At 36.0% G+C, this 14,697-nt stretch overlaps 1 protein-coding gene across 1 annotated transcript in view; it reads left to right on the plus strand.

Annotated features, from left to right (window-relative positions):
* Window positions 1-14,697, plus strand: part of LOC150088053 (WD repeat-containing protein 17-like) — a 350,289-nt gene that overhangs the window by 193,662 nt on the left and 141,930 nt on the right. The window contains exon 14 of the mRNA XM_090369994.1: window positions 3,479-3,604. Within this exon, the coding sequence (XP_090226120.1) occupies window positions 3,479-3,604 (126 nt within the window). The remainder of the gene's footprint in view (window positions 1-3,478; window positions 3,605-14,697) is intronic.

Consider the following 14,697-nt stretch of genomic DNA (forward strand, 5'->3'; position numbering starts at 1 on the left):
TCTTCTCACCAGCCACTTCATTCTTGCTATCTTTTAGATCACAATCTCTTTCAAAATTTTAAACTGACTTTTGCATCACCAATTTCTTTGAGGCTATGTACAACCAAATTTATTCCATGAAATTGTTAATTTGATATTAAAAGAAAAAATTCCTTATGAATATGCTATTTTAACAGCACACCATTGATTCTAAAACATCCAATACTTCCTATATACAGAGGCAATGCTATAGCTATATAATGTATGGAAATAAATGTCCAGGCAATATTTGCATCTTTTTTCAAAAGGGTCCTATATAAGATACATAATTAACTAAAGTAAGATTAATTAGCACCAATTCTAGAGATTAATGCAGTATTAATTATACAGGACAAAAAGAGTCAGTTAAATTTCCCTAGTTAATACAAAATTATACAGATCTACAATCCCATATTCAAAACCCTTGAGGCCAGATGTGTTTCAGAATTTTTCGGATTTAAGAACAGTAGTATGATACATGTACCATGTATTACTGTTACACCCTAGCAGGATCTGTTGCTTTGCCCATAAACAAACTAATATTTCTGCAGCAAACCTTATTAATATTCACACTGAATGTGATAAATAAAGGATATAAATAGTATTACAATTTATTTATGCAGTAATAATTTGGTAATCGAAATAGTGGTATAAATATAGACCATAAATATTCTGGTAAGCAGTTTATTGTAAGAAAAATATTCAATAAAACTTCAAGTATATACAAATTAAGCTAAATACCTGTACATATATATGCAGTAAAGGTACATTACATCTGGCTTGAGGAACTTGAAGAAGAGGTTACATTTCCCTCTGAAACATTTCCTTTTAAGAGTATCCTTGTTCCTCCCATTAATCTCATTGCTCTTTTCTGTACCCATTCCAACAGATCTATGTCGTTCCTAAAATAAGGCTTCCAGGCCTGTATGCAGTTCTCAAGATGTGGCCTGACCATTGCCTTATAGAATGGGATAATCACTTCCTTATCCCTGCTAGCAAAATTCCTGTGTATCATTGACAAAACGCCATGAGCAATCATGGCAGCCAGTCTGCATTGTTGTTCAATAATTTACCTGGATATTCTACTGTTGTTAAAACATAATGCAAACTTATTAAAGTTGTATTTTTGACTGCTCCCCAGACACTAGTTAAAAGTGTTAAAATTAAAAGTGTTGAAAAGCCCAAAGACATGGGTGAACAATAGTTTAATGATTGGGTGGACATAGATGGCAATCTACAAGTTACTACAGCTTTAACAGATGAAGAAATTGCCATTCTGTTACTGATAACTTCCCCAAGGAGAAGAAGGAAAATGAAGATGAACCCGAATGAATTCCAGTTACAAAAAGGCAAACTCGTGAAGTTATAGCCATCCTGAGAAGTGCGTTGGAAGAAACTGGTGCAAGTGATCATGAATATAGACTGTTATAGAATATTGAAAAATCTATAAATAGACTTTGTAGTAATAATTTAAAGCAATCTAAAAGAAGTGAGGGGAGGTGCAAATGTGACCCCAATCCACAAAGGAGAATCAAAGGTAGACACAGGTAACTACAGACAAGACTTCAGTTATAGCTCGGACACAGCACGGGTTTGTTAAGGGGAAGCTTTGTGTGACCAATTTGACTGGATATGATGTAGTCACAAAGGAACTAGATGCAAAGAATAATTTGGATATCATATATTTGGATCTTTGAAAGGCTTTTGATACTGTTGCACATGGAAGACTGGTGCAAAAATTAGAGCAGTGTGGCATTGAAGGCAAATTGCTGCTATGAATAAAGGGATGGTTGAGAGGGAGAAGACAGAGAGTGGTAATCAATGGACACTGCTCTTCATGTTATTAGTGGAGTACCCCAGGGTTCAGTGTTGGGTCCATTGTTGTTTTCTGTATTCATTAATGATATTGATGATGGTGATGATTAAGCCTGATATCAATATCATTAATGATATTGATATCAGGTTTAATGTCCAAGTTTGTAGACGATACGGAGGTTGGCAGGGTTGTTAATGACACTAATGACAGTACGCTGCTACAACAGGATCTAGAAAAGATGGGCTGAGGGGTGGCAACTGAAGTTTAACATTGACAAATGTAAAGTACTGCATATTGGACACAGTAACCCCAGAGTAACGTATCAACTGTGTGGTACTACGCTGACAGTTATTTTGTTATTTGGTTTTTTTTTAGGAGCATTAGCAACTAAAGCCATGTTGTTCCGGGGATATGCGGTGGTCATTCCCTGACCTTTCCGTAATTGGTGGTCACGGGCTCAAACCCCGCTCTAATCAAGAAGCATGTACTATGCACTGCCACTCCTGCCCACCTGGCTACGGAGGGGCTACGCTGACAGTGGTAGAGAGTGAAAAGGACTTGGGGATAATTGTGCAGGCAGATATAAAGTTTTTTGAGCAGTGCAGATGGTCTGCAAAAGTAGCTCATGGTGTCGTGTCAATGATATACAGGAATTTTTCTAGCTGGGATAAGGAGGTGATTATCCCCTTGTATAAGGCAATGATCAGGCCACACCTTGAGTACTGTATACAGGTCTGGAGGCCTCATTTTAAGAAGGATGTAGAGCTGTTGGAACAAGTACAGAGAAAGGCAAAAAGATTAGTGAATGGAACAAAGGGTTGTTCTTACGAAGAAAGGCTTAAGTTTTGTAAATTACAGTGTCTGGAGACTAGGCACCTGTGAGGTGATCTGAATGAGGTGTATAAAGCCTTGAATGGTTTGAGCATGCTCAATGCGGATGGGATTCTTCCTCTTGCCCATAATAATTGCCTGAGAGGGCATTAATTCACATTGAGGATAGACGGTTGTAGTATAGATGTGCGGAAGTTTGCCTTTAGCCAACGGGTGGTTGATTGGTGGAACAAACTTCCATCTGTATTTCTAGAAGTTGATAGCTTAAATAGATTCAAGGCAGAACTTGACAAACATTTGGAGCAAGTGGATGGGTGAAATGAGAAGGGGTGTGCGTTTTTTTTTTTTTTTTTTTGGCTGATGCCATATAAGCTTGCTTTCTTGCATCATGTGCCCTTGCTAATGCTAATGCTAAGTGACTATTTTAAATTATAATCATATTACCGTGTTATGTTTAATTAATATATATATTAATTAAGCTATGTACATAAGTATAAATATATTTTTATTTTGTTAACCTGTGGATAATATTCTTCCTATTTTCACGTATCACTTAATTGGTAATAAACCTTTGGTTGGTAATAAAGTGTAAATTTGTGCTTTATATCTTTATTTTTATAGCCTCTGGATAATATTTGTCAATTTTCATTTATTAGAATCAAAATTCAATTTGTATATAATACGCGCCATTATATCTGGCTCTTACTATATACATTCCACTTAAGCAGTACTTAACCGATGTAAGATTATTAATAGTTTATCAGTCGTTGATTATACCGTAATACTTCCCTCATTATAGTTCTTTTACCATAGCCTCCAGCAGGTGCAACAAATATGTGGGACTTAGTTCAGTTTATACAAGGCCAGGATGTTTCTCAGCTTTCTGGTTCATATAAAAATGGCATAGTTCACCAAAAACACCTGACCAAGCTAAAAGCTGTAAGTATTTGAATGTAAGTATAAAACTCACTTCAACATCTTGCACTATTATTGTTAGGTTAACTTTTTTTATTCACTTTTTGAAATGTGCATTATTTATAAATTAAATCCCATCTTATAGAGACTGAGTAGATTATGATTCTTCCTCCAGACTGATCTCTTTATATCACAAACCACCAAGCATACTCTCCACCCTAAGAGCATCAGCCTTTATTAGCCAGCTTCATATTATATATATATATACAGCCACTCCCTGATTAACGTTAGGGTTGATTTCTGCGGAATCCTACGTAAGTCAGAATTTCCTCCATGCTTGTGCAGCACTCGCAGCTGTGCTCGCTGAATTGATCGAATCAAAAAAGAAATGTTCGATGAACATGTGAATAGAATTATTTATTGTATTTATTAAATTTTTTTTTATCTCATGTGCAGGAAAAATTATAAAATTACAAAAAAAAGAGAGGAGACAGGCATGACATCGGTAAATTTTACCTCTCGAGCATCGTTGCCAGAATCGACGTCTTCAGCTGATAAGTATGCCACTGTGGAAGTTGAGGGCTGTGGAGATTTAGAAGGGGTAGGCAGATCAACCTTACAGAAGAACATATTAATGGATGACTGGATGGTGGCTTTTTTCTTTTCATCATAGATTTCTTTTTTGCAAGCAAGCATATCACATTCACCCCACTCTTAACTTTTAAGAATAGTTTGCTGTCAGGATACATCTTCTTAAACCTCGCCATTGCCGATGCAATTTGACGAAATGCCATTGCCATCTCTCTCTCTGGTGATGAAGCATCTTGGCTCCTTATTTGGTTCATCTTGAGCTTTGTCGGCATTTTCTTCTTTCACTATCACTACCTACAAGTTAATAAGTTCTTTGCTAGATAATTCCTCTTCTTCCTCTGTTAACTCCTCCATGTCTTTGGCAATAATCTCCAACTGAAGTAGCTCTGCAACCTTTACAATCTTATCTGTAACCTCTTCATATAATTCTTCTTTTTCAAACTCTTCGAAGCCTTTTACATGCCGTGGGCATATTTTCTTCCATGCGCCATTTAAACAACTTTTGGTAATTTCCACCCAGGCCTTATTAATGTTTAAGATGGTGTGGTAAATATTGTAAGATTTCCAAAAGTCTCTTAATGTAAAATTTTTCTCACTGTCTACTGCCGACAATGCCTGAGCAAATGTTGTGCGTAAACAGTATGCTTTTAAATTCAAAATTACATCCTGATCCATAGGTTGGATGAGTGAAGTCATGTTTGGCGGCAGAAATATGACTCTCACTTTCAAATTGAAATCATCTAGATGCATAGGATGTCCAGGAGAATTATCTAATAGAAGCAAAATCTTGAGAGGAACGTTGTTGTCTTTACAATATTTTGCAACCTCAGGAATGAAGCAGCATTTAAGCCAATCCTCAAAGAGAGATATTGTTATCCATGCTCTCTGGTTCGATCGGAAATGCACGGGTAGGGTGGCTCTATTGATGCCCTTAAATGCATGAGGATTTCCAGAATTGCATACAAGTTTGTGTACCACTGCTTGTATACCATTCTGGAACACAAGCAGTAGTTTTAATCTGTAATCTCCTGCTGCATTAGCTCCAAGCAAGAGCGTGTCCCTATCTTTTGAAGCCTTGAAACCTGGCATTGGCTTTTCTTCTTTGGCAATGTATGTTCGGTCTGGCATTTTTTTCCAATACAGAGCAGTTTCATTAACATTAAAAATTTGCTGCGTTGAATAGCCACCTAGATCAATAATTTTTTCCAACACATCACAAAATTTCTCTGCAGCTGCAGAATTGGCACTGGCAACTTCACCGCATAGTTTAATGTTTTGGAAGCCAGTGCGGTGCTTGAACCTATTAAACCACCCGTTGCTTGCCACAAACCTGGGTTGGAGTTTGCCGTACTTATCCTTAATATCTTCATAAATACTTCTTGCCTTTTCTTGAATGGCCATTGGACTCAGGGGCACTTGCTTCTGAATCTGATTTTCCATCCATATTATTAATAGCTTTTCCATCTTCGATATAGCACCTGAACACTATTTTGTGATCACTGTTAATCTTAAGTGTGTTGATCCTTTGACATGTTTGTTCTTTTATATGCGCACTGTCCCTTAAAATAGTATCACTGTCGAAGCAGGGCAGCGAGACCTAATTCCCTTGCAATAGATGAGAAACGTTGTCCTACTTCATACTTCTTAATCATTTTCATTTTCATTTCTAAATCAATTTTGTTTGTTTCCTGGCACTGCCAACACTTGCACTTTCCATTGGTACCTTTCCCTTTATCATTGTAATACATAAATAGGAATGAAGAGAAGTTTCTGAAAATTTGTTTTTTTATATGACTGAAGATTTTAGTGAAGGGGAACACATTTCGCCATAATACCGTAACATAAAAATCCACAGAATTCCAGTTATCAGGATTATCACAAATGCAATAAGATCGAGTTTGCTACCCATTTATAATAGATTGCGCTAACAGAAAAGCCCAATAAACTGGAAAGTGCAAATTATTTTTATTGTTTTTTGTTCGTGACCTCCAGAAACATGCTTTAGAAAAATATCACAAAGGTGTTGAAAATTGATTCTTATAATGGGAACATATGATAACGATGAAAGTGTAGCACAATTTCCATTATAAATATGACCTTTTAGAGAGATAAATAGCTTAGTAATATAGCGAAATTTTCAACTTCCAAGGACTTGGAACAAATTACAAAAAAAAAAAAAAAACTAATATGCTATTGGGTTCACATTACGATATTTTCACAATACCTCTATTTATCCCTACAGTTGCAAAATACGTTTCCATATTTTTTTCAGTTTGTACCAGCCAACAAAAACTTACGTAAAGTCAAATTTGCATAAGTTGGGGAGTTCCTGTATATATGTTTATTAATGTTAAAATGCTTTCCTGGGTAGATTTAAGGAGTTATTCTAGATTTAATGTAAAGCATATAAATTCACAGTAATCATATGCAGTAGATAACTATGTTGAGTCAGTCTGGTGTGACATGGGCAGTGGGAAAACAAAAATAAGACTAGAAGTATGTTATGGACCAAATGACTGCAATGAATATAATGAACAGCTTTACAGACAGAGTGAGCCAGCAAATTAGAATGTCTTATTATGGGGAGTCATTTATTTTCCAGAGATTGAACTTCTGGTTTGGTCACTCACCTAGTAACAGGCCATTACTTGTTTTGCTGAACTACTTTCTATTATTAGAGGTTCATAGCACATTAGAGATGTCTAAAGAAATATTCTCAACCTAGTTATCAGTAATTTTTTGCAGCAGTGATCATAGTATATTAATGTGGGATCTATGTAAAGAAATAACTACCATCTTATTAATTGTCATATTAATTTATTTTCTATAAGTAGCTTTATAGTTCTAGTCACACTCCTTAGTTCATTTTGAATTTAGCTAGAGATTTTGTAGGTTACTACTTAACATATGTAGAACCTTTGCCATTCAAAACTGGTTGGCATTGTTATAGTACATTAGATCATATGGTATATCTCGAACTTGATAGCCTAGGGTAAACGTAAAACTTGATAGTGTAATACATATCACTGTATTTAGGAATCTGGTAGCTTGTGTATTGTTGTCAATTGATCAATTCAATTTATTAATCTTATTAAATTTTATTGGCAATCAATTAAATTGAATTTAAAGGGAAATCATGCCCCAGACCAGAGCAACAAAGTAGTGGGATGCTGTGGCTCAGAGCGGGATCAAAGGGAGTGATTCTCCAATGCATCACAGTCTAAAAATATGTGCAACTTGTGAAATTTATGCCGACCTTTCTGGAACAGGACATGATCTAGCCAAGGAGAATGTCTGTGTGTGTTAGGTACAGAGAGTGTAAAGAAATTAGGCACCAACTTAGCGTTCTGATGGGTGTCTATAAGAGTTTGTGGAGTAAGGTAGATGCTCTCAAAGGAATTAAAAAAGGGATACCCATCAAACTCTCTCAGCTGCCAAACTCAATGCAAGAGCTCACTCTTGTGCAACAGGCAACACAGCGGCAATCTTCAAGGCAGAATGCGCTGGTCCCATTGGACCAGCGCATTCTGCTGGGGAAATATATTGTGCAAAAAAGTTATTGCTGGGGAAATATATTGTGCAAAAAAGGATAGGTGTAATAGGACCAGGGTATATCTGCCAAGGGCAAAAGTTGACGATGTTATAGAGAGTATATCATCTATTCAGGGCACAAAAGGTGATATTGTTGTACATGTTGGGACTAATGACATTAAGAATAGGAGATCTGCAGACTTACTTAACAAGTACAGGTCAATGTTGAAAAAAAAAAGTCGTGGGTTAATATTAAAATTGGAAGTGTCTGCAATTCTGTCCAGACATTATAGAAGGGAGTATATGATGAGAGCCTTGTCAATCAATTCTGCCCTGGAGAGATTGTGCAAGACTCGTGGAGTAGAATTTTTCTCAGCTAGGTCTATGCTTGTTAACAGGAGAAACTGCTTCTACAGGGATGGGATACAATTAAATATAAAGGGTGAAACAATATTTGTTGATGCTATCGAGGCAATGTTAGGTGGATCGGAAAACTGTTAGCTTGTTGGGGGGGGGGATTCACAGTAGCCACAGGCAGAGATGTAAGTGATCCTTGCACTGCTTCTATTGGAATAAGCAGCAGCCTAGAAAGCAAGTTTCTGGGGATTGGAATAAGCAGCAGCCTAGAAAGCAAGTTTCTGGGGATTTCAGAAACTGCTGGGAGTCATCATGAAACAAGTAAATATGTAGGCTGTATTAGGGTAACTAAAAGTAAGAACAGGCGCTTGTATATTTGCATTATACACCAATGCTAGGAGTATAATAAATAAATTTGATGAATTAGAAGTGCTGGTCAAGACATTAAAGGCGGATATTGTTGGGATATCAGAGACATGGTGCCACACGGATATAAGGAATGCAGAATTAGAATTTGGAAAGTACAATCTGTACAGAAAGGATAGACAGGATAGGAAGGGAGGAGGGGTTATGCTGATAGTTAAGAAACACATAAAATCTAAGGCAGTGCATCCAGTGCAATGTTGAGTCAGTTTGGTACAACATAAGCACTAGGAAACCAAAAATGAGGTTAGGAGTGTGTTATAGGCCTAATGACTCTTTTGAGTACAGTGAACAACTATGCAGAGAAATAGAGTGGGCCAGTAAATCATAATGTCATATAATGGGGGATTTTAACTTCCCAGATATTGACTGGAACTTGTAGATTGATCACTCACACACTAGCAAGGCTTTTGTGGATTTATTGGATGATTGTTTTCTACAACAGCATATTCAAGAGGCAACAAGAGGGAGTAATACTCTTTATCTGATTATCAGCAGTGATTATTCATGCATTAACAATCTGCAGATAATGGAACCATTAGGTGGCAGTGATCACAGTACACTGATGTGAGATTTACTTAAAGATGTAATTACCATCAGGGGTAAAGGGGAAGGTTTTTGCTTTCATAAAGGTGACTATGTGGTATCAGAGATTTTAAAATTCTATACAGTGCGACCAACTGATGATGTTACCAACAGCAAATTCAAAATGGGAAGCATTCAAGGAAGTGATCTTGGAAAGTACTAGGCTTTTTATTCCACTAAGAAATACTCTTCTAAGTTTAGGCCCAAATGGATGTCAGATGAACTAATGAGACTAGTGGCAGAGAAGAATAATGCATGGGATGCATACAAATTATCAGACGACACAGAAGCCTGTGGTAGATATAAGCTAGTCTGTAATCAAGTTACAAAAGAGATTATACAAGCAAAGGCAGATTACAGAAATTCTTTGGCAAAGGATGCAAAGAAAAACAGCAAAGACGTCTTTACTTTTGTAAACTCTAGAAGGAAAGAGATGAATCAGATTGTCCCACTTGATATCGATGGTTCGACTGTTGATGATCCTGCTCAGATAGCTGACAAACTGAATGAGTATTTTGCATCTACATTCAGACATGAGGAATTCTCTAAGAAAGTGAGTGAAGAATAGAAGCTTATTAAACTCTAACAGGGAGATAAATGATTTTGTATATAACCGAGAGCAATGTGGAGGTGAAATTGTTGAAGTTAAACATTAGAAAGGCACCTGCGGTGGATGTGATCTATCCAGTTATATTAAAGGAGGCAGCAAAGGAAGTAAGCACACCCTTAACTATAATTATGAGAGCATCCTTGGACTCAGGGTAGGTCACCACGGATTGGAGATGTGAAAATGTATCCCCATTTCACAAATAGGGAGATCAGAGGGTGACGAGTAATTACAGACATGCAAATTTAACTTCTGTTCTGGGGAAAATAATGGAGTCACTGGTTAAAGAAGCATTACAGGATCATCTCGACAAGGCTTCGTTTATAGTTCAGACACAGCATGGGTTTGTTAATGGGAAGTCTTGTCTGACAAATTTGATTGGATACTATGATGTGGTCACAAAGGAACTGTATGCAAAAAATAGTTTGATATCATATACTTGGATTTTAGGAATGCTTTTGATACTGTTGCACATGGAAAACTACTGTACAAATTAGAGCAGTATGGCATTACAGGTAAGTTGCTACAACAGATAAAAGGATGATTGAGTGGGAGGAGATAGAGAGTGGTAAATAATGGCACTGCTCTTCATGGACTAATGTTATTAGTGGAGTCCCCAAGGGTTCGGTGTTGAGCCCACTGCTGTTTTGTATATTTATCAATGATATTGATGAAGGTATATCAGGCTTAATATCGAAGTTTGCAGATGTTACAAAGGTTGGAAGGGTTGTTAATGACAGTATGCTACTGCAACAGGATCTAGAAAAGCTGGTCAGATGGGCTGAGATGTGGCAACTGAAGTTTAACATTGACAAATGCAAAGTACTGCATATGGGTAGCAGTAACCCCAGAAAAATGTACCAACTTTGTGGTACTACACTCAGTGTAGTGGAGAATGAAAAAGACCGTGGTGTAATTGTGGAGTCAGAGCAAGTCATGAGGTTTTGTCAATGATATACAGGAATTTTTATAGCAGGAATGGGGTGATTATCCCCTTGTGTAAGGAAATGGTTAGGCCACTCCTTGAATACTCATACAGATCATGATTCCTCATTTTAGAAAGGATGTAGAATAGCTATAGCTAGTATAGAGAGGGGCAACAAGATTGGTGAGGAGAACAAAGTGGATACTCTTACCAAGTAAGGCTTAAATTCTGTAGATTGCAGCATCTGGAACCTAGGCTCCTGCAAGGTGATCTGATTGAGGTGTATAAGGCCTTGAATGGTTTGTGCAGGCTCAGTGCTGATGAGTTTCTTCCTCTTGCTCAGATTACGAACCTGAGGGGAGAGGACATAAACTCAAATTGAGGAAAGACATTTGTAGAATAGATGTGTGGAGGTTTGCCTTTAGCCAGCAGGTAGTTGATTGCTGGAACAGATTTCCATCTGTCATTGTGGAGGTTGATAGCTTGAATAAATTCAAGGAAGAACTGGACAAACTTTTGGAGCAAATGGATAGGTGAAATGGGAAGCGTGGTTTTTTTTTTTTTTGGCTGATGCTCTATAAACTTGCTTTCTTGCATCATATGCCTCTACTAATGCCAATGCTAATGCTGTTAAAAGAAAATGATAAGATTTTTGTATTTTTTCGATGGGGGATTATAGTGATCATAGACTTCCTCTTAGTTCTTTCATTAGTAATTTGTTACCATTTTACATTTTAACAGATGAAAATGATAAAAATTGGAAATTTTAAGACCATTATTCTGACAGGTTCTAAACACTATACCAAAAAAGGGATATTGTTCAGGGAAGTTGACTAAAATGAGGGTCAAAAGAACTGCTGATCTTGTGGCAAAAAAAAAAAACAAAAGAAAACATGCATATATAATGATTATAAATTATCAGGACACCCTGAATCCTAAAGTAAATATAAGTATTTATTATGTGCTAATATAAATATTAGTGTGTAATAAACATACTCAGAGGATTAGGTATATTAAGGCAGATTATGAGAAGCAAAAGCTTATTTACTTCTGTGTGAACTTTATGTGCAACACATGTTAATGTTAAATTCAAAAAATTTATAGATTCAAAAGTTTCAGTGGTTCATTTAATTTCAGACAAAAAAAAAGTGTTGAAGTTGATGGCTAATTGGTTTAGTGTCATATGATGAAATATGTAGCTCGTCACGAATGAAACAACTATAAAATTTTATGTTGGGAGATGGATTGGGTGGGAATTAAGCCATATTTTCTAAAGAAGCAAGGTATAAATTAGCCATAAGACCACCATTGCTGAGAAGATATAGGAAGACCAAAGACTCGTTGAATAAATGAGGGCATTTGTGACTTGAAATGAAGGTACAAATCCTTTGATTTTGCTAATTAATTCATATTTGTGATAACTTTTGATAAATGGGTATCCATTAGGATTTCCTGATTGTTACTCACTTATTAGTTTTAATCATTCGAATTAAAAATTTTTATAAGATATTAATACAAAAAAAGTACCTGTGTGAGGAAAAAAGTACATCGGTCTAATCCAGAACATTACCCAGCCTTATTACGTTATTTTCTATGGAAAAATTATTTCCTAGCTAGGCACTTTTGCACCTTATGCAACAGTTTTCATGAATGCATTAATCACACACATAACTCAAGAGGATTTATGTCATTATTACTTATAACTCAATTAGTAAGTTTGTACTTTGAGTGGATGCGACTGTTGATGATAGCACGGTACTTCTTTTCCTTTCACTTCTCTGTATTTCATACCAACTAAGAAAGAAATAGCTTTAATTGTTCCAATAATTTCCTGCAAAAAAAAAAGCCTAAAATATCTTGAATGCACATAGTTTTGGATGACTAATAACCAAATTTTCCTTGTTCCTGTAGATGTTGCAGCACAGTAATTCAAAAATATGTACTTTGCTTTAAATGCTATTACAAAATATCTTTTTATTAGCTCATTGACCAGTACATTTTTAGCATGCAAGTTCTTCAAACACATGGACACCATGAAATCTAATTCCTAAACACTACTAAAACCCTGTTGTTTTCTCAGGGGATTAGGCATACTAAGGTAGATTATGAGAAGTAAAGGCTTATGTTACATTTTTGTGTGAACTTTATTATCAACATATATTGATGTTAAATTCAAAATAGTTATAAATGCAGAGGTTCCAGTTTCAGTGGTAAATTTCAAGTGGATGAAAATTGTTGTAGTTGGTGGCAAATTAGTATAGTGTTGTCTAACAAAACAGAAAGCTCATCTTGAATGAACTGACATAAAATTTTATATTGGGAGATGAGTGGGATGGTTGGACAAAGTGGGACAGGACAAAGCTGAAGCTATTCTGTTAATATTGCTTCCTGTCATTGAAAAAATAGTCATCAGAGATTTCAATGGAGAGATTTCAATGTCAGATTTCAATGGAGTTCGCTTCACTCAAGATTTAATGTTTTTTCTTGCAGGTAAACAACTTCTTGTAAGTACCACAGGCCAACGGTTCATGAAACTCCAGCACAATGATGCTCATATTTTTTATATTTTTGGTTACTCCCATTGTTAAAATTCTTCTCCAGAATATTTTATTTCACAAAAATGTATAGTGTCTCCATATATAAAATATTTATGTCTAACTTGCATCCTCTCTAATCCTTTTTGAGGTCAGTATCTTAGATACTACTGCTCCAAGTCTGTAGTAGTGCTGTATTGCTGGGATAACATATATATATCTTTATTATTTAGAAATCAAAAACAGAACATCAAAATTTTTAAGTTGGTAACTCCGAAATATACATTATTAAAGTATTTGTTTCCTGGAAATGTTTGATATAGTTAACCTGTGGCACTAATTGCATTCTAATTGTTCACAATTATATTTAGCCTATGAGAAGGTGCTTGGAGATGGACATCATTTTTCTGGATATTCTTGTTCTCTGACACCGCTCTGTTCATGCTACATTAACCTTTTAAGAAAAGTTTGGTGAAGGTAAAGAAAGCCAACACGAGAACGACGAGAAACATCGGATAACTTACGTGGAAAATTGTTTTCCCAGTACAGCACTCTAGCACTGCTTGCTCGGTAAACAGACGGTAGGTGTTATCAGTCTGGAGCAAAGTCGCAAAGTCAAGAACGATATATTGATTGACAGGTAGGTGGGGAAACGATGTGCTGATTGGTGCACGAGCACAACACATGATAACATCGGTTTAGTAGCACTCGGAAGCACTAATGGTAACTTGCTCTAATGAACACTTTCCATAATGGTGAAAAAAGGTCAGGTTACTTCCACTTGAATCCCATGGGAGCTTGACCCCCTCCCGAAGTGGAGGGGATAACCTAACCTTTTTTATTTAGAATCACAGTCATATTTAGAAATACATTCATAAAAAATTAAATTTTTTTATGATTGTATGTTTATTTTTTTGTTCAATAATATGCCCTAATGGTGAAAAAAGGTCAGGTTACCTCCACTTGAGTCCCATGGAGCTTGAACCCCTCCCGAAATGGAGGGGTAACCTAACCTTTTTTCTTTAGAATCATGGGTGGACTAGCGCATAAATTGTTTATTAACAAAATATTAATTTTTTATTACTGTACTTTTATTTTTAAGATCAGGTTATGAAATATAATGAAAAATAAAGAAACCTTTTCCTTTTTTCGTAACCAAACAGTATAGTAAAAACACTCATGAACTCCAAAAATCTGCTTTTAATAATGAGGAAAAAACATAATGAAGAACATAAAAATGAACAGAACGAAACTTTTATTAATTTAGTTTTCATCAAAAAATCAACCATTTTATTTTCCTTACAAATTTCTTCCATCTATAAAAAAGATTCATTGCTACTATTACCTGTTTACCGTTCATCACAAAACTATTATGCACCGTTCTTTACTCATAAATACACATTATAATGTCAACCAATGACTACACAGTAGCTTGTCATCTGTCGCGCCCACCAATCATTTCATCGATTGCCACGCCTGCCTGTCAATTAATATATCCTTCTCAATTTCGGCTCCAGACCGATAACACCTACCGTCTGTTTACCGAGCGAGCAGTGCTAGAGTC

The sequence above is a fragment of the Mastigoproctus giganteus genome, chromosome 3 (assembly GCF_048544385.1).
Source record: "Mastigoproctus giganteus isolate SK-2022 chromosome 3, ASM4854438v1, whole genome shotgun sequence".
Taxonomy (NCBI): domain Eukaryota; kingdom Metazoa; phylum Arthropoda; class Arachnida; order Uropygi; family Thelyphonidae; genus Mastigoproctus; species Mastigoproctus giganteus.